The sequence below is a fragment of the Diceros bicornis genome, chromosome X, assembly GCF_020826845.1.
Source record: "Diceros bicornis minor isolate mBicDic1 chromosome X, mDicBic1.mat.cur, whole genome shotgun sequence".
In the NCBI taxonomy this organism is placed as follows: Eukaryota; Metazoa; Chordata; class Mammalia; order Perissodactyla; family Rhinocerotidae; genus Diceros; species Diceros bicornis.
In genome coordinates, this window is record NC_080781.1 from 119,058,889 (window position 1) to 119,080,307 (window position 21,419).

General features: G+C 43.2%; 1 protein-coding gene across 1 annotated transcript; it reads left to right on the forward strand.

Annotated features, from left to right (window-relative positions):
- Window positions 1-2,322: 2,322 nt before the first annotated feature.
- On the forward strand, window positions 2,323-19,711 carry RBMX2 (RNA binding motif protein X-linked 2). Its single transcript, XM_058535109.1, has 8 exons — window positions 2,323-2,329; window positions 3,213-3,247; window positions 8,382-8,476; window positions 8,670-8,785; window positions 10,158-10,209; window positions 15,487-15,616; window positions 17,255-17,432; window positions 17,880-19,711. Exons 1-8 carry the CDS (start codon window positions 2,323-2,325, stop codon window positions 18,380-18,382), a joined length of 1,116 nt encoding a protein of 371 aa, XP_058391092.1. The 3' UTR covers window positions 18,383-19,711.
- Window positions 19,712-21,419: the final 1,708 nt, after the last annotated feature.

A 21,419-nucleotide genomic window follows, 5' to 3' on the forward strand; every position in this document is an offset into this window, starting at 1 on the left:
TCACTCCTGGTCCAATGGTCTTTTTGCTACTCCATGTTGCAGAAGCCTGGGTGTGGTAGGCTGAAAATTGATCCCAAAGATGTCCATGTCCTAATCCCTGGAACCTGTGAATATATTATCTTATATGCAAAGGGAACTTTGCAGATGTGATTAAGTTAAGGCTCTTGAGATGGGGAGATTATCCTGGATTTTCTGGGTGGGCCCAATGCTGTAATCACAAAGGTCCTTGTAAGAGGAAGGTGGGAGATCAGAGCGAGCAGTATTAGGGGATGTGATGACAGAAGCAAGAAGTGGGAGTGATGCAAGAAAGTGGTCACAAGCCAAGGAATGCAGGTGGCCTCTAGAAGCTGGAAAAGGCAAGGAAATGAATTCTTCCCTAGATCCTACAGAAGGAACCAGGCTTGCTGAGACTTTGATGTTAGCCCAGTGGAACTGACTTTGGACTTCTGACCTCGAGAACTGTAAGATAATAAATCTAGGTTTTAAGCACTAAGTTTGTGGTAATTTGTTACAGCAGCGATAGGAAACTAATACACTGAGCTAAAGGGTTAACATGAGGAGATGGTTCAAAAACTAGGTCCTGGTTATATTGCTGGTTGGCAGTGCCTACTGCCCAAGAGACATTTGGTTGCATTACTGCAAGCGTTCCTACTTAGCCAGGAAAAAGCAGCTTGCTGGCCTGAGATGCCAAAATGCCAATGACCGGGAAGCCCTGCAGAGGGCAGGCACTCTGTGGGGAGACAGCAATCCTTGGAAAGGCTTTGCTTCTGTCTACCTATATAAATAGGAAGGGTCTCTAAAAGGAAAGATCCTTCTAGGCACTTATGGGTTGCTGTGATTGTGTTGCATCTTAGCTGTCCCTTCATGCAGGCCAGTGGAGCACATTGAGTATGAAGACCTTTTCATTTGCCACTCAGGGCTCAGAACCTACTTGCTCCTTTTATTTATTTATATTGTTGGGACTGGTACATTGAAATCCTTTCCTCCCCTGCAGAATAGGAGTTGGGTAATGAGGCACACACATTTTTGGTTAATTCCCGTGGTTTGTGGAATGGGGTGGGGCAAGGGGAGAAAATATATATTCAATTAATACTTCTTGCTTTTTTCATTGAAAGTCTTTCTTGAAGAATACCCTTCAAGAAAGACTGCACTCAAGGGGCCATTCTAGCCTGAATTTTATATTGCAGCCCTCCAACTCTCAGACAGCCATTTCCAACTTTTTCCTGAGGAAGAGCTAGGGGTAAGATCTGGAGGTTGCAGAAGGGGTAAGGTGGTTGTAACAATGGCTGTGGGTATTTGGAACCTGAGAAGAAGATTATTGTTAATATTAGTAATACCTACTTCTTATCACACACACTTTACATGCATGATCTCATTTAACCCTCACAACATCCCTCTGAGGTGATATTATCACCAATGCACAAAGAAGTTAATTGAAGCCAATTAAATTGCCCAAGGTTTTACAGCTAGCAAACGGTGGAACTGGGATTTGAGCTTAGGTCTGCCAAGCCTCAGAGTCTATATTCTTCTAACTATGCCACCTGGTCTCTCCAGAAGGTAAGTTGCTGACCAGCGATAGAGTGAAAGCTATGTGGCATCATCCTATGGCATTGAAAACCTGTGCCCAACATCATGAGAGATGCCAGCCCTCGCCATGCAAAAGAAGAATGCTGCCAGCTACATGCAACGTCACTGTGACTTGAGCCAAGACAGGCCCGCCTTGTGCTTCATCTCTGAGGGCTTTGCTTGCCTTTCAGCTTCTCTCTCTGATCACCCATCTGCTCTAGTCTTTTCAGTGATGTGTCTCGGTTATCCGGCTTCTCTGCCCCATGGCCCACCCAGTCCTTTCCCTAATCTGCAGACTGTCTTCTATTCCCTGGATCAGTGTTTCACCTGGCACTCCTGCTAACTGGCTTCTTCACCTTGATGTCAATATGCCATTCTATGATCTGGCTCAGCAACAGAACACCCCAGAAAAAGTCTGACTCAGAACAGTGAAAATGACTGAGAGGAGGGTAAAAGCCAACCACGCAAGGAGTCTTTTGGAGGATAGGGGGTGGGGCAGTAGTCAGTGGTTTATCAAGTGCCTACTCTGTATTTACCTGCTTAGTAAATTGTGATGACCATTTTGGAACTCCTGCTCTAGGCAGGCTCCTGTCATCCTTCAAAAATGCTTTTCCATTCATCTCCAGTTAGATTGGTCCAGTTCTACGCCTCATCACACGTGGTCTCATTGTCCCGTTCAGTTCAGTTCAGCATGCATGCTCCTTAGCACGCCAATGGGGATTTCACATTATGAATTCAGAGTAAATGTGATTCGCGATGATAGGTGGGCTCCACTTGGACCAGAGCCATCTACTTCCTCAGCAATTTCTTCTCTACTCTCTCCCTTTCTTCCCTGGAACTGGATTCTGCTTTTTAAGTCAGCTCATCAAAAACTTAGGCAGCTTCCGAAGTTTGTGCGGCTTGAGGTGTGGAATGCTGGTGCTTTGGCCTGGGCAGTGGAGGAAGGGTGAACAATGACAGCCAGGTGGTAAAAGGACATCTGTTGTGTGTTTTCTAGAAAGCATCCTCACCCCTGGAAGCAACTTGGACTCCTCCTTCTCAAGAGTTTGGAATTCTCTGTCCAGCTCCTCAAGATTCTACCTAAATGTCAGATTGCTATGAGCAAGCTGTGCCAAGCTGGTGGGGAGCCAGTGCGGGTTCACTGTGCTTCCAATTCGTCAGTATCTGACTTACATGACTCGTGCCCGTCCTCCTGCAACAGCTTCTCGCTAAGCTTTGCAAACTGCGCTCAATTAGCTATGGATGACAGCAGTCACAGATAATCCTTAGACGGTCTAAGGCAGTGGTTCTTACCTGTTGTTTTTGAACCATGAACACTTTTTAGAATCTGATGGAAGCTACGGAACCTTCTCCTAAAAAACACACATGTTCATGTTCATGTACATACACATCGTACAAACAAATTCAGGGTCTTCATAGGCTCCCTGAAGCCCATGCATGGATTCGGGTTAATATCTCTGGAAGAGATGATAAGACCCTCTGTTAACACAGTGCATCATTTCTTATTCCCTTTATTTCTCCAAGTAACCTACAATTAAGGGACAGATCTTTTAAACAAATACATTTAATTAAATAAATTTAATCTTCAACTCAAGGAAAATGTGGCCCACATCCACCCTTTTAGGCTTCTGTTTTGCTTCCATCAGACAGCATTATCCCTAAGTTTCCAGTGGGGGAGCAGGTAAGTACAGGATGGCATGCTGGTTAGATTTATAGGTCCTCTCAAGTCGACTTTCCTGACGGTGACATTCTTTTGGATCAGGAGAAATAAGTGGGTGAAAACACTGGAAAATTAAAGGTGCTTCTTCCAAAAGAACTTTTCTGCAGTGTTTGACAATGTTGACCACCTTTTGCTCTCTTCTTGAATCCTACTTTTTCCTGCTGCTTCATCTTCATCTGTCATCCTCCTCTTCGGTCTCCTTTGTTGGTTCCTCAGGCACTTTTGACTCAACAGTTTGCCAACTGAATTCATCAGTTTCCTCCCAAACCAGTCTTCTTCCTTGCCTTTCTTACTTTGGCAGAGTGTCACTACCCAGGTAGTCTCTCAAACCAGAAACATAAGCGTCATCCTCAGATGTTTCCTCACTAAGCACATCTATTTTAGTCAACATGTTGTGCCACTGAAATCTGTTGGCTTTGGTCCTGCCCATCACAGCCAACTGGTCCCCCGACATTAAGGCTTGAATGCCTTCAATCCATCCTCCATACTTGTTCCAAAATAAAATTGACCATTTCATTCCCAGGGTTAAGGGAGCATACTCAGATCGTCTGTTTTTTCACATCGTGTTTTCCCTCCAGACTGAGCATGTTCACCTTTGTACTGTCAGCACCGAATGCAGTGTCTGCATATAGCAGGTCTTCAACAAAAGTGGCTGCCTTGTTGGTTGGCTGAATGACTGAATGATTGAGCCGTATGATCATTTCTCATTGCCAACAGGCTGAAATCTGAACTTCTTGGCTTCACCTACAAGGCCCTTCACAAAATGGCCTCTTCCATCTTCATGGGATGCCCTGCCCCAACCCATCCCCTGGTCACAACATATACTTTTGATGCTTTGATTCCTTTACCTTTGGTGGTTCTGCTGGTTCTTCTGCTCGAAATGCTCTTTCTGTACAACACCCATCCCGTCTTCCATCTACATGGTGACTGCTGTCAAGACCCAGCTCAACTGTCACCTCCATTTCTGTAGCTTTCTCTGACAATCAGCTTTCCACCACCACCCCCCTTCTGATCCCCAGTAGTCAGAATTAATCGATTCCTCTCCTGGTACCCATAGCATTTCACTCATACCTTCCTTATGACACTCATCCCTTTGTATTATATTCATATATGTAACTGCCTGGCAACATTGTGAGGTACTCAAGAACAGGGACTAGGTCCTGTGGTCTTGTTCACTATAGTATCTCAAGCATCTAGCCCAGTGCCTGAACACTCACAAACACAGGATATGCGTTTATGTTGGTGTCATGTGTGTTCTTATATATTTTTTTAATATATTTTTATCTTAAAAAAATACCGGCATGGAACACCACCTCCTTTGCTATCATCCTGAGGCAAACCACCATTGTCTCTTGCCTGAATTACTGCAGATCTTCCTAACTAGTCTTCCTGCTTCTACCCTACACACTCCCTCCCGCTCCCCACCCCACCCAGTCTGTAGCCAAGGTGATCCCGCTAAAATGTAAATCAGATTAAAATCCTTTGGTGGCTTCTCACCTCACATTGAGTAAAATCCAAAGTTGCTACCCAACATGGCCTTGCCTGATTTGCTCCCACTTATCCTGTGCATAGTGGCTAAGGGTGCAGACTTCGGAGCCACACTACCTGGATCCAAATCCTGGCTCTACCATTTACCAGCTGTGTGACCTAGGGCAAGAGACTTAACCTCTCTGTGCCTCAGTTTCCTCACCTGCAAAATGGGGATAATAATATCTACCTCAGGGTTGTTGTGAGAAGTAAATGAGTTAATGTGTGTAAAGTACCTAGAACAGTGTCTGGTACATGGTGGGTACTAAATCAGATTTTGTTAAATAAACAAAAATATACTGCCATTCTCCCCCTTGCCTGCTTCTCTCTAGCCACTCTGGCCTCCTTGTTGTTTCTCAAACACACTCCTGTCTTAGGACGTTTGCACTTACTGTTCCCTCTACCCGGAAGACTCTTCTCCCAGATACCCACATGGCTTGCTCCCCATCTTCTTGCAGGTCTCTGCCTCCATGTCACTTTATCAGGGAGGCCTTCTTTGACCAATCACCCTTTATAAAATAGCAACACTCCATCACTCTTTGTCCCCTTACTCAGCTTTATTTTTCCTTTGTAGCACTTATCAACATTGTATATATATGTTTATTTTCCTTCCTCCTCAACAAAAATGTAAACTCCATGAGGACAGGAACTCTGCTTGGCTTGTTTACTGTTATAACCCCAGCACGCAGAATAGTGTCTAGCATATAATAGTTGCTCAATAAATATTTGTTGAATGAATGAATAAAAGACTAAAGCAAGAAAATAAAGGTCATGATCTCTCTGCCAAGATAACATGGCAATAAAAAATGTAAGTGATATCTGGATAAAGGCAAGAAAATTCTAACAGTATGGAAAGGAACAAAGGCAAAATAAAAGCCTCTTTCCCCTATCCTCATCTGTTTCCCTAAAGGTAACCATAGTTGTGTGTGTTTTCAATTTAGTTAACCAATAAGTGTATTGGTTGCTTGCTGTGGGTGCAAGAAAGTGAGATTTGAGTTGCTGAGGGCTTAAAAATGCAGAGCCCTTACCTTCCAGGATCTTACAGTCTTTCTGGAGGAGAACATACAAGAGTGGCGATGTGCTGCAGAGTTCAGAAGTGGGAGCCCTCACTGTGGGCTGGCGAGGTCAGGAAAGGTTTCCTGCACGAGAGATACCTTGATGGGAGTTGGGAGCTTGGGCAGGTTTCAGACAGAGACAGGAGACTGGCCCAGGGGTGTGGGGCTCTCAGCAGTGGTGTCTAGGCTGGATAATGAAAGGGTCCCTCAAGGGAATGGATGGAAATGGAGCCTGGCTGAAGTTGAGGTTTCATGTTGGGGAGCAGTGGGAGAAAAGACTGGAGAATAAGGGCTGGGGCAGTTCATAAGAGTCCTGAAAGAGCTAGGACACATGTGATGATGACTCAGGATAGAACTATGACTGGATGAGATGCATTTTATAGACACTGCAGTAGCACAATTATTAGGACTTGGTGATTGGATAGATATCTTTGGGTGAGGAATAGGGAAGACTGAAATATGACACCCCTGTTTTTTAACCTGGGCAACCAGGAAAATGGTGATAACATTGCCTGAAATAGGGAAGTCAGGAGGGAAATCTGTTTTGGGATGTGGTGTGGTGGTGGGAAGCGGAGGGATCAATTTGGCTAGGCAGATTGTTCAGCCTTTCCTTGAATGTGGTGACTGCCTTTGACTTCCTTAGCATTGCCCACAGAACCTAGAACTGAGCTCTGCATAAAATGGGTGCTAAACGAACGCTATTGGTGGAGATCACTAATAGCCACCTTGGATGGCAAACCCTGGTCCTCCTCTCGGACATTAAGTTCAGAGGGTCCTCTGGATCCCCATCCCCTTTCCACACAGATTCATAAAAATCTCTAGGCGTCATCTTACCTACCAATTCCTACCAATTGCAAGCACATCCATGGAGATGTCCCAGCAAACTGGGACGGTTTTCAGCTCTCCCAGCTTCAGAATATCTCTGCTGAACCCACCAGCTGGATGGTAGCAGTCTTCTCATGTTCTCCTCACCCTAAACTGTCCTTCCCTTTGGTTGGTCTTACTCTCCTCTTTTGCTTCAGCTTTCTTTTGAATGCTGATGACCAAGTCCCAGGTGTAGCCCCAACTCTCTCATTTCACAGTCGCCTGAAGAATCCAGCCAGATAATGCTGCATGCTAGTTTACCACTTTGCAGTGGCTACTTCAACCCTACAACTAAGCAACCTAAGATTCCTAGGAGCAGATAAAAGCCGTATGCAATCTGTCACTGTTTAGTTTTTATTGCTAAGATAATTCTACAAAGTTAATGAATAGCTGGGTTTGGGTGGGGGAGGGACACAGACAGAATGAACGAAGAGAAACTGTCATTGGTGGGCAGCCTCTGCTCTGCTTCTTAGCAGGACATTGGGTACATGGTGAGCCATTGATGGTACAGTTGTCATCATCACCATCATCATCAAAGTGCTTTTATGAAGTGCCTAATTTCTGGGGCTCTGAGCTGCACAGAGAACTACACAGCTCTGGACCTTCACTTTTAGACTGTGCATGATCTGAGACCAGATATTGATGTGGACATGTGCACAATGGATTCAAATCTTCAGTAGGCTTAAATCACACATTATATGCCACCATCTATTTTACAGGATCCTGGTTATTTCTGGAGAAAAATCTATCAAGCAAATATGTCTTGTCTTCTCAATGATATTATTAGCTCCTTGAGGGCAGAGAACTCAACCTTACACTCCTGTCTACAGACCTGCTGTACAGGACAAATACAGATGCTCAGTAAGGACTAATTAAATCAACCAGACCTGATGGGTAGAGGCAGAGTACCTTTCAAGCTAATTAAATCCTTTGAACCTCAGTTTCTTCCTCTATCAAATGGGGATGGTAATTGTATCTAGAGACTTCATGGGGTTCTTGTGAGGATGGAGGGCCAATACATGTAAATACCTTAGCACATAATCTAGCATTATCTGCTCAATTGTTAGCTATTAATTTAACAATATTAATTTCTGTCTCCTGCTTAAGTAAGAGAGAGACTATGGAAAAGGGTGAGGGTAGCAGCTCTCACACAAATCGAGTATTCAATTTAGCCTACAGAGGCACACTGGTTAGTTGCCTGTGCATTGGGATTTGAGGGACAAAAAAAGATACCCTCTCACATATATTCTTCACTTTTCTGCCGTAACTCGTCAACAGCGATGCTTTGATGGGTGTGTGTGTCGGTGTATGAGCGACTGGCTGGGAACGAAGGCCCGCGTGGGGATTTGCAGTGGGAGCCAAGGCTAGGACTAATGTCGCTGTTATCAGGCAACTTTTTCAGTCTTCATTCAGCAAACATTTATAGCTAACCCAATCAATGCCAGGCGTCGTCCAGGAACTGGGGATCCTGCAACAGACCAGGCTCGCTCTCATGCCTCATTTCACAGAGGGAAGAAAACAGGGAATAGGGAAAAATTCTCCGCAGGAGCGAGCCCCTCTGAGCGAGGATAGCCGCTTCCTGCACTCGTGCGCAGGCGCCAGGCCCCGGCGCCGCCGAGCTCTTCCGGCGCAGCGCGAGCTCCACCTAGTCCAATGGGGGCGCGGCGCCAGGGCCGCGCGTGCGTCCTGCAGCCTCGCCTGGAAGTCGGTGCCTCGGTGCTGAGCGCGAACCCGCGGAGATGAAGTAAGGCCTCAGCTTTCCTCGGAGGGAGGGGGGCGGACCGCCAGGAGGGCCCACCGCGGGTGGGGTGGCAGAGCGTCTGCAGGGCTGAGGGGCGGGAGAGGCGCGGAGACTAGAAAACTAGTCCCGTAGGTTTGCTCTCCCTTATCTCAGGCCAGGCCGCGCTTACTTGTCCGCTCGTCTGCCCCCTCTGCAGCCCTTTAACTAAAGTGAAGCTGATCAACGAGCTGAATGAGCGTGAGGTCCAGCTTGGGGTGGCAGATAAGGTGTCCTGGCACTCCGAGTACAAGGACAGCGCCTGGATCTTCCTGGGTGAGGTCCACATCTTTCTTCCGCAGAGCTCCTCGTTCTCTCTTGGCCTGCTTCCTAACATTTCAGCATCCCCGCCCTTCGTTCATCCTGACACTCATCACCTACTTTTTTTTTCTTCTGCTGTCTGCCCGTAAATTGGTTTTCCATATCTCTTTTCTTCCCCGTTTCTAGTTTGCTCTCCCTGCCAAATCAGTGCTCACGGTAGTTACTGTCTGCCATTCACTGTGCTAAGAGTCTTGCCACTTCGTTTCTCAGAGACCATTATGACAAACTAAGGTGCAGAGAAGTTAATGGACTTCCTTAAGGTCACATAGCTAGTAAGTAGAACAGCCAGAACTATGAGATTCTAGAACTCATGGTCTTAGTCTCTATCGCATGTTACTGCTAACTGCCCACCCCTTCACTTCCCTTCCCTCAGAATTCATTTTCCTCATCTAACTAGCTCCTGCCCTCTGTCCATGGCCATGTTACCATCTCTGTATTTACTTTGTGTCATATCCAATAATTTGACAGTTCAAAAGGTTATTGCACCAGACATTGTACTAAGCACTTTATATTGTTTTCATTTTGTATCTAATCTTCTCTCCTTGTTTATTTTCTCTAAATTTTTCCATGCTTTTTTTTGTTATTGTTGCTGAGATGTAACTTTTTAATTATTTTATTGAGGTCATATTGGCTTATAACATTGTGTAAATTTCAGGTGTACATTATTATATTTCAGTTTCTGTATAGACTGCATCGTGTTCACCACCAATAATCTAGTTTCCATCCGTCACCATAGATATGTGCCCCTTTACCCCTTTCACCCTCCCCCCATATTGTTTTTAAAAATTCTTTTAAATTTATTGTTTTATTTAATTCTTATAACAATTCTGTGAAGTAAGTACCAATATCCCCGTTTTACAGATGAGGAGGGAAACATTTGCAGGGAAATTTATTTTCTATGAAATGCTTTACAATTGTCTTTCTAATCCTTAGTCTATGTGAGGTGGGATTAATATTTGCCTATTTAAACTGAATTTGGATCTTAGCTATGAATTTGTGGGTAAAGGGCAGATGAGTTCAAGATATGTTTTTGGAAGCAGAGTTTTGTGCTGGAAACTATCTTCTTTGTCCATAAGATTTTGGGTGTGAGGAGGATTAGTTTGGTTAGTGGTGACCCTGACCTTTCCACTTAAAGTTAACCACTCCTTTTTCTGTTCACTTCTTGCTGCACCTTATATGTGCTTCTGTCATTGCATCAGACTGAGTTCTTTGAGGGCAGGCCCTCTGGCTTACCCTTCTTTGCACCTCCAGTGCCTGGCCTAGTGCATCATATGTAGTGGACACTTGGTAAATGTTTCTTGAGCTGAGATGTGGTTTTCTCTTCTAGGAGGGCTTCCTTATGAACTGACTGAAGGGGACATCATCTGTGTGTTCTCACAGTAAGTCCCCTTTCATTTCCTGCATTCTGGGTCATCAGAGTAGTTTGCTTCCATGATGCATTTTGTGGCATCACAAAAGCCATTTCATTCTAGGCTTACCGGCCTCCTTGCATGGGGAGGGCTGTAGCTTCTGCTCTAGTCTAGATCAGTCCCAGGACATGGTTCTAGAACTCTCCCGATGTGGAAAATCCAAGAAGTTGGATGATTTAGGAGGCTGTCTTGGGGATTCTGATCTATTTTCATTGCTTTTTTACTGAGGCTTGTTCAGCCTGGGCCTACACTGGAACTGACTAGAACTCCCAGGAAGGTACTATGTTGGTCCATCTCCTTGTGCTCCTACAAACTAGGGGTAACCCATGATATGATCACAGGGCCCTTCTGGGCCCACACCTGTGTGGCATTGTAGCATTAGGGCAAATCACAGAGGGGAAAAAAGCAAAAGGTTTAGGCAGTAGTTTGGTTTCTTTGTTTCTAGATGAGTGTAAGGTTAGTGAGCAGAGCCAATCTCTTTACCCAGAGGTTAAGAATCACAGGCTGATAAGGAACAAGAATGAATGGGAGAACTTCATATTCTTCACTCTGCTATGAGATGATAGTGGCAGCACTGGGCAGGAGAGAGCCTTAGCAACTCACACTGGTAGGGCAGCTTGTAGGAGAGGGGCTGGGCACAACCCCAGAGCTACATAGAGTGGCTAGACAGTCCATAGGACCAGAGGGCCTTGGCAGCTCATAGGAGCAGAGGGCCGTGGCCCCTGGGTTGTGTAGCTCTCAGAGGCAGAGGACTGTTGCAGAGAAGTTGGACAGCATGTACAGGCAGAGGACCGTGGTGGAAGGGGTTCGGCAAGCAGACACAGCCAGTACACCCTGGCGGTGGCATTCCCATGGCAGGACCATCCCATAAGCAGAGGGCCCTTGCTGAGTGGTTGGGCAACTTAGCGGGTAGCAGGTTCTGGCTGAGTAGTTGGGCAGCATGTGGGACGGAAGGCCGTGGGAAAGAAACTGGACAGTACACGTGAGAAGAAGCCCATGGTAGAGGGCTTGGGCGGCCGACGCAGGCAGAGCGCCCTGCAGGGACTGAGGCTGCTTCCTCAACTTCAGGCCATCGGGAAGTTCACAGCAGGTGCAGCCTATAATTTCCACCCCTTTGTGGTACCTCTGCTTGGTCCAGCCTTCCATCTAGGAGCTGTTTTTGTCTTATTTGCAATGAGTGATGATCAGCTAGTGTATTTATTCTAATTCTCTATTCTGGCTACACACATTGCTCTCCATGAAGATTGCCTTTGCCACTGATAACAGTGGCTTTCAAAAAATATTTTGTTTTCTGATTATTAATGTATAGTCATTATAGAACATTTGGCAAGAGGAAAAAGTATAATGAAGGAAATAGAATGTACTTTAAGGAAAAACTGTTAACATTTTGGTGTATTTCTTTATTGTCTTTTTTAAGTGTTGGGCATTATTTCCAATATTTTGCTGTTATAAATTATATTGCAATGTATATCACAGTATCTACATCTTTGTATGCATCCCTGATGGTTTCCTTAGTGAAATTACTGGATCAGTATGTTAGCATTTTTAAGATGTTTTATAAACATGCCAAATTGTCCTCTGAAAAGGTTATATCAATTTCTACTCTCACTAGAATGCCCATTTTTCTGAATCCTAAGAGCAGTGGTTATTTAAAAAAATATTCACCATATTCCTTCTCTATTACTTTACTTTGCCTTTATTTCATCATCGGTGAGGTTAAACATCTTTTCATAGATTTACAGGCCATTGTTATTTTTTTCTTTATAAATTGCTTATTCATATCCTTTGCCTATTTTTTTCTGTTGGTGTGTTCCTCATTTTCTTATTGATTTTATAAGAGCCCTTCATGTATTAAGGATATTAACTCTTTGTTATAACACTTTGTCACGTATTGTATTACTGACTTATTTTTTTTCAATTTGATGGGTTATACTACATTGCCATCATTATTTCTTGATGCTCAATTTGTCCCAGTCTGGTCTGTAGGAGTCCCTTCAAGCCAGCTCCTATATTCTTTTTTTCTTTTACTTTTTTTTTTTGTGTGTGTGAGGAAGATCAGCTCTGAGCTAACATCCGTGCCAATCCTCCTCTTTTTGCTGAGGAAGGCTGGCTCTGAGCTAACATGTATTGCCAATCCTCCTCCTTTTTTCCCCAAAGCCACAGTAGATAGTTGTATGTCATAGCAGCACATCCTTCTAGTTGCTATATGTGGGACGCTGCCTCAGCATGGCCAAACAAGCGGTGTGTCGGTGCGCACCCGGGATCCAAACCCGGGCCGCCGGTAGCGGAGCGCACTCACTTAACCGCTAAGCCAAAAGGCCGGCCCATTACTTTTTAGTTTGAAATAATTTCAGGCTTAAAACAGGAAAGTTATAAAATAGTATAAAGAATAACTGTATCCCCTTCACTCACAGTCCCCAGATGTTAGCATTTTACCACATTTGCTTTGTTATTATTTTTCTCCACTTAAACATTTTTTTTTCAGAACCATTTGAGAGTCAGTTGCAGACATGATGCCCATGCATCCCTAAATTCTTCAACGTGTATTTTCCAAAAAACAAGGACACTACAACCTCAGTGTAGTGACCAAATTCAGGAAATCAACACTGATACACTAGTATCATCTAACCTATAGACTTTATTCAACTTCACCAGTTTTCCTGATAATGTCCTTTATAGCAAAAGGAAAAAAAATTGCTTTCTGGTCCTTAACCTGTGATATAAATTGCAAATATTTTCTCCTAGTTTGTCAATTGTCTTTTGACTTTGCTTATTGTGATTTTTTTTTTTTGCTATGCAAAACTATTTTTTTATTTTTTCATTCTTTCATTCATATGTTTAAATTATGGTAAAATTGACTTTTTTAGGACGTGTGCAGTCCTATGAGTTTTAATATATCTATATATTTATGTAATCACCCCACAGTTAAGATGAAGAACTGTTCCATCACCCCAAAAAATCGCTCGTGCTGTCCCTTTATAGTCTACCCCTCTAGTGTTTTATGTGGTCAAATTTATCAGTCTTTTATTGCTTCTGCGTTTTGAGTCATAATTAGAAAGTATTTCTCTCCACCCAGCCACCTGTGTTCTCTTCTAGTACTTATATGATTTCAATTTTATACGTTGAAATCTCTGATCCATTTAGAGTTATTCTGATCTGTAGTGTGAGATACGAATCCAATTTCATGTTTTTTCAAATGGCTGTCCAGTTGTTCCAACAACATTTATTTAAAAAGTCCATATTTTTCCCAGCAAATTGGAATCCCACCCGTATCATATACTAATTTTTCGATATATACTTGGGTCTCTTTCTTGGCTTCATTCAGTTCTGTTGGTCTGTCTGTCTCTTCATGTGCCAGTACCACACTAACTAATCATAGAAGCTTTTTAGTGTGTTTAGTATCTGGGAGAGTTATTCCCCCTCATTGTTCTTTTTTAAAGTTTTCCCAGTTATCCTTACATGTTCACTTTTCCATAAGAACTTTAGAATCAACTTATCCAGCTCCAGGAAGAAAAAACACAACTTGTATTTTTAATTGGGCTTACATTATATTTAAGTATGAACTTGGGGGAAGATTTTGCTATCTTGATGATGTTGAGTCATCCTATTCAAGAACAAGGGATGTCTTTATGTTTGTTCAAGTCGATGTTTGTGTCTTTCAGGAGTTTTAAGAAGTTTTCTTTATATAGGCTTTGTACATTGCTTGTTGTTAAGTTTATTTCTAAGTATTTTATCTTTTTCATTACTATTATAAATGGAGTTTCTCTTTCATTATACCTTCTAACTGGTTATTGTTTGTAAGAAGGTGATTTGTTTTTGTCAACTGTATATCCTGTTACCTTACTGAAGTGTTATGTTGTTTGTTTTTATCACTGTTTATCGTTGATTCTCTTGGGTTTTCTATATATACTATCATGTATAATCTTCAAACAGGTAGTTTTACTTCTTCTTGTTTCATTTCTTATATCTGTTTTCTCCTAATTGCATTGGTCAATACCTGCAATATTAAACAGTGTTAAATAGTTCCTGACCTTAGTCGAATCATCTCTAGTATTTTCTGTTAAGTAAGATGCCTAGATTTCGGGCTGAGGTGTATGTATGTGATCATGTTATAACATATCTATCAATTCCTATTTTATTTTTATGACTTTATTTTTAATTTATGAAGCTTTAACTTACCTGGCATTTATTTTGTATAAGGAGTAAGGTGGAATTTTTTCTATTTCCTATTTAATTAATTTCTACTTGTATCTTTATTAATTCCCCTCTGCTTTCCTTAGATTTGCTTTCTTTTATATTCATTCTTTCTTTTTTAACAGTAAAATTCTTTAAGGTTACAGATTTTCCAGAATATGGTTTTAGCCATACCCATTAAGTTTTGATATATATTCTTCTCATTTTTGTTATTTTCTAAATAGTCTGCCATCAATTATTTTTCTTTATTTTGTTTCACTTTCTCCTTCATCCGGTTGTTAGCTAGGAGAGTAGATTTCAAGTTCTAGTTTGTAGCATGTTTTTTGTTTAAAAAATTATTTCCAGCTTTATAACATTGTGATTGGAGAACATGCTCTGTTCTATTTTGGGATGATATTGAGGTTTACTTTGGGACCTATTCTGTAGTCAGTTTTAATATGTGTTTCATGAATTCTTGAGAAGAAATTGTCATCTTTTTGTAAGATTCAAATTTATCTGTCTATCTACTAGTCTGACATTAGTATTTATTAACAGTATAATTGTTATGTTATTAATTATATGTTTATTTGTATTTATATTACATAATTATATATAAATTATATTAATTAATTCCTCTGACCTTATTTTTGTCATCTTTATGTGTTATGAACTTAAAGTGGTGTGTTAAAATCTTTCATAGCTTTAACTATTAGTTTCTCTGTATTTCTAATCATTTTTTAATTAAATTTTTTGATCTGTTAATTTGTGTATAGTTTCCTGATTTATATCTTTGTTATGCATTAGGATATTTTGCATTGTAAAAGAGCCCTCTTAGTCCCATTTAATGTTTTTTTGGCCTTGAATTCATCTATGATCTTAATATTACCACCCATTTTTTAATTGGGTATTCCTGCTATATCCCTGTCTAACTTTTTATTTTTAATCTTTATATGTTATCTTGTTCTAGATGTATCTCCTGTACAGACTATATTATTTGAATTTTGTTTTGTCATCCAACCTGAAAGTTTTTGCATTTTAAATCAATAGTGTCTTACTCTTCTATAAAATAAATAGATATGGAGAAATTGTTAACATTAATCTGGTGCGGGACAAGAAGACTGGGAAATCCAAAGGATTCTGTTTCCTCTGCTATGAGGACCAGAGGAGCACAATTCTGGCCGTTGACAATTTTAATGGGATCAAGGTGAGTGTGCTTACTAAGCAGGATTTGGCCTGACTTCTCCTGTGTGTAGGGGTTTGGTTTCATTTCCCACCTGGTCGCCACAGTCTTAAGGACAGTACTGGTCAGCTGGGTGTGTTGTGAGGGTTGCAGCAGTGTGGGGACATACTGACCAGGAAATGATCCTGGGAAATAGTTGTATTGGCTCATGACCCTGAGAGCACTTGTTCCTTTTCCTCATCTGTTAGCAAACCAGGGGCTCCCCAGGAGCATAGGTATTATGCCCCTCCTCCCCAACCAGGCGTCTGTTGCTCCCCTTTCACTCCTCATACGCTCCTCTCATCTCTTCCATGCTGTCCTGTGTCAGGGGATTTGGGCTCCGTCATGGCTTCATGACCTAGGACATAGCTGTGTATGTCTGTCATATGTCTCCACAGACTTAGCAATACTGGGCCCTGGAAATTCTCTAGTTACAATCTGATGACAAATTCTACATAAGTAACTCATTCTGAAGTTTTCTTTGCTCTGTGCCCTCTTACTCCCGCCCTTGTGAGACATTGGTCTGCGAGAAGGAGATGAGGCAAGGGAGGCTTATCTGTGCTCCACGTGGTCCCTGCACTCATTTAGGAAAAGCACTGCAGTTAAATGAGCATTGTCACCGGTTGGGGGGTGACGCTTGACTTGGAGAGTTTGTCACTGATTGCACCAGTATGGAACAGCTGGAGACTATTGGACGGGGTGGAACAAGCTTGTAGGCTTGATGTTTAAGAGAGCCAGCAGTCAAAGGGAGTCACCATAAAAGGAAGGTTTTCAAAATGTTTTGAAATGGGGAATAGGATAGAGGACAGAAGCCACTCAGGCTTAAAGGTAAGCATAAAAATGTGCTCTTGTATTGGAACGATAAAAGCCAGACTTTTTAAATTTTCAATGGCTTTGCCTATAGAATAAGTCTGTATTTGCCTGAATCTTTTTAAGTGAGGGGTTAATTTTTTGTTGACCACCCGGAGAGTTGTGAATCACAGTGTAAGTATCAGTGTGAGTCAGTTGTTCCAGTATGGTGGGGGTAGGACAAAGTGTGAAGGCTAAAGAAAAAAAGTGGTCTTTTCTAGATTCCTTCCCCCCTCCCAACTATTGGTCTGCCTTGGCCTCATCCTAATTACTGTATCGAGAAAGCAGCTGTAGCATTGAGCCTGATTTCAGGAATTCCTTCCAGCTGCCAGGCTTTTTCTTGGTATGTTTCACTGTAAATTAATGTTACAGATCGAGGGTAATTCATTGTTTGTGCATCTAAATTCTCGCAGTTTTCCCTGCTGCTTGTGCTTTGGGGTGGTACTTCCCAGCCTTTTTTCACTTCTTGGCACACACAGAACATGAAAATATTTGTATGGTACACTGGGGTAAACTGATGCTGCTGCTGGTACAACTGCCCCGAGGGCGCCAGCAGCCCCAGGCCCCACCTGGCTGCCCCGAGGGCTGAGCGAGTTAATATTTAGGTATATGTGCTGTGACACACCAGTTGGGCACATCTGCTTTAGAGATTTCCTCAGAAATAGAATGAGCAGGAAGGTAATGGGTGTGGTTCAAACCCTGGCTTTCTGTAGCTGAGTTCAAATAGTTTGTTAGGAGGGCTGTCTTTGCTGAAGCATTGCCTGTCTGTGTTAGATCAAAGGAAGAACTATCCGAGTGGATCATGTGTCTAACTATCGGGCTCCTAAGGACTCAGAAGAAATGGATGATGTGACCAAAGGGCTCCAGGAGAAGGGCTGTGGGGCTCACACCCCTTCACCGAGTTCATCTGAGGGCTCTGAAGATGACAGACCCACAAAAAAACACAAAAAAGGTAAAAGCGTTAAGACCCAAGAGAAGATTCTGGGTAGTCTTAGTGTTTACTTTTCCTAGGATTCAACGAGAGTTGATAATCAGTGCTTAAGTGTGAAGGGGGAAGGTGTGGGGAACCTTACTTTAATTGGGAAGGGAGATGTATCAGTGGAAGTCTAATATTATCGTCTGACTTCTGTCCCCCCAAATTTGTATGTTGAAGTTCCGGTACCTCAGAATGTGACTCTATTTGGAGGTAGTGTCATTAAAGAGGTAATTAAAGGTGGGAATTGCCTTATACACCGACTTGACATATCAAGGGTGACGGACATCCAATTTGGCTTCTATACTTTTCTGGAAGTATAGACTATGACTGCTTCATGCTGCTGCCAGGGATGCTGTCCTTTTACGTATACTCCATCTCCTCCATCTTCCTTTTCTTATTGATTGAACCCGTTTTTCCCTCTAGACAAAAAGGAAAAAAAGAAAAGAAAGAAAGACAAAGAGAAGACTGAGCGGGAGGTCCAGGCAGAGCAGCCAGCCTCCTCCTCATCACCCAGAAGCAAGGCGATAAAGGAAAAGGATGACCCCGGCTCTAAAAAGTCCAGCAGCAAGAACTCAGAGAGGGGTCAGAAGTCAGAGTCCAGGGAGGAGCAGAAGCAGCACCCCAGCTCCCCTGAGGCCACGATGACCTGTCGCAGTGGAGCAGAGGACCGAGAGAGGGAGCCCAAGAAGGAGAAGCCCACGCACGAACACAAGGCCTCAAGCAGGAGGGAAGAAAGAGAAGACAAGAACAGGGCCAGAGACCGAGGTCGAAACTCAGACACGCATTCTAGCCGGCACAGTGAGCGTTCTGAGGGGCGTAGTCACAAAAGTAGAAGTAGGAGCCAGGATAAATCTCATAGGCATAAAAGGGCCCGGCACTCCTGGGACCAGGAGTCCTCTAATCCCAGTGACCGCAGGCATCACTGACGCTGCAGCCTGCTCAGCTCCTCGGTAGAATTGGAAATTACCTACGTTTCTAAAATGCAATCAAATTCAGTTATGCTTTTACTATTTCTCTATGTAGAATCTCTGAGCTGAATTCTTGTCATCCCTTGCGTATTGGAGTGATTGAGAGAGCTATAGTTTCAACAGCCGAATGTCCTGGACCAAGATCCGTTGTTCCTGGGAATACACTTGGTACTTATCAGAGTATGTATCCTAAATTTGGGTTCATGAACATGGCCTTTGAAGTTATGACCCCACTGTATGATGAAATGTCCAAGAAAGGGGAAATGCCAGGCAATTCTAGGCTTTTAGTCTGTGTGCTAGATGGTTAGAACCGTTGCAGTGACCTTTCCAGTTGGCAGATAGAGCCATGGAGTGGAGAAGCCTGGGTTACCTAGGTTCAGACAGCTTGATGCAAATGTGATAACGATTCTTAACATCAGCCTGCTCCCCTCCTTTCTTTTGAAATTTTAAACGTCTTTTTTTTTTTTTCCTTTTTGTTTTTTGGTTAATATGTCTCCACGTGTTTTCTTGCAATTTATTTATTTTTATTGAGATGAAATTCACATAACATTAACCATTTTAAAGGGAACAATTCGGTGACATTTGGTACATTCACAGTGTAAACCACCATTAAAACCACCATTGCTGTCTACTTCCAAAACGTTTTCATCACCCCAAAGTGAAACCCTGTACCCATTTAGCAATTACTCCCCATTCCCTCCTCCTCTTTTCCCTGGCAACCACCAATCTGCTTCCCATTTCTATGGATTTACTTATTCTGGACATTTCGTATAAGTGAAATACAATATGTGGCCTCTTGTGTCTGGCTTCTTTCACTTAGCATAATGTTTTCAAACGTTGTCCACGGTGTAGCATGCATCAGTACTTCATTCCTATTTATGGCTGAGTAATATTCCATCGGAGGGATATAACACGTTCTGTTTGTCCCTTCATCAGTGGATGAATGCTTGGGTTGTTTCCACCTTTTGCCTAGCCAGCTCCCTTTCCATGTTCCAGACATACTAGGCTACTTCGGGGCTTAGTCTGCTTTTCAAGTAGCTGTTCTTGCTAAGAAGGGAACACTCTTTCAGCTCCATTGCATATCTGTCTGGTCTGCTTGGCAATTCTTTCTCATTTTGAGAGTCTTGTCATGCTACTTTATCAGTCCTTCCTTTATGAGTTTGGTAGGAATTACTATACAGGACCTTAATACCCTTGCTGAATTTTTAAAATTGAATTTCTGACCCTGCAAAACAGAGGACTAGAGCTTTAAGAGTGAGCACACTAAGTTAGATTACCTGGTGTGTTAGTTTGGACTGCCACCCTGTGCCTAGCACTATCCATGCCCCACACTCCCGTCAGGACAGTGTCTGTTTTGCTCATAGGCAATGACTAAAGCAGTCCCAGAACTCCATCTTATCACAGCCTGTTTTCTTGGACCAGCACTGGCACCATTTGTTCTAGTTTGGGTTCTCTGAGAAGCAGGTGTCAAGATGAGATTAGACGTGGGCCGGCCCCGTGGCTTAGCAGTTAAGTGTGCGCACTCCGCTACTGGCGGCCCGGGTTCGGATCCCGGGCGTGCACCGACGCACCGCTTCTCCGGCCATGCTGAGGCCGCGTCCCACATACAGCAACTAGAAGGATGTGCAACTATGACATACAACTATCTCCTGGATCTTTGGGGAAAAAAAGGAGGAGGATTGGCAATAGATGTTAGCTCAGAGCCGGTCTTCCTCAGCAAAAAGAGGAGGATTGGCATGGATGTTAGCTCAGGGCTGATCTTCCTCACAGAAAAAAAATAAGAGGATTAGATGTATAAGAGATTTATTAGGGAAAATGCCTGTGGAGAAAATGGGGAGAGATCCAGAGTAGTCAGGGAGAGCTGTTGGACTAAATGCAGGTCTAACCCCTGTGCAGGAGAGAGGGAAGGAAGAAAGGGTGGGTAGGAAAAGTCAGGCTATGTGGTGCAGTTCTAAGAACATTTTTGCAAAGCAACTGTGTCTGTTGGGAGACGTGGTCCACCAGGGGCCCTGAGCATCCCTGCACGTTCTTGGTGAGGGTCATTAAGCAAGGCTTATCTGCCTCCTGATATTGAGCCGTTTCTGTAGGGCAAGGTGAGCGCAGTATGACTACCATTTAACTTCTTGCTTCCCAGGGGAGGGGCACTGGTTTGTTCATTGCTCAAAAGTCCCAGGTCCTTGACCCCATGTTCCTCAGCTGTAATTCATCCCACTGTATGGGTGGCATTCATCTGAGCCCATTGCATTGCCCTGTGGCACTTGGGGGCAGGGGAACTGGCAAAACTGTGCTGATACTCATGCTGTTTGCTGTGTTGTAGTCAACTGTCTTGTTCTAACCCATTAAGTCACTGTCTACTTTCTGCACCTGTGAAGTAGTCACGTCTACTTCTTGCTATCCTTTGTGAGGGGGGTTCTTCCCTGAATGCATTCCTGACCCAAAGTCACGTGTTAGGGGAGTCCTGTGTCTCGCAGGAATGGCCTGTCTTCGTATCTCTGCCACACTCAGTCGTTGGCTGAGAACAGCCTGTGGGAAGTTGAGCCTTGGTGATAATGCAGTGATGATGGATTTCAGCTGCAGCACTGTTGGATTTCAGAGCCCAGCAGCTGTGGCCGTAGGTCACTTATGCTTCCTGCACTCAGAGACCTGAGAGGCGCGTGTACACCCTGCACTAGGTCCAGCCTGAAACAACCAGCTAGTGATTGGTTTTAGTTAGTCTTTGGGAACAGTGAATGTATACTTGTTCCTTTCATGGGTTCACTTCACAGAAGACGGTTGTTGGAAGTCGTTGGACAAATTCCCAGTGACCTCAAAGCTAAACAGCCACATTGAATGAAGTACTCATTAAGAATGCTTTTTAGTTGTTGGTGTCTCAATATTTCTTTCATATGGCCTAATTAATACCCTAGTCTTTCTGTCTGGCTCTATTTTTGCTTCCTCTAACCTATTAGGGCATATACCTACTAAGGATCTGTCTTAGCAGTTTATGGACTCATTG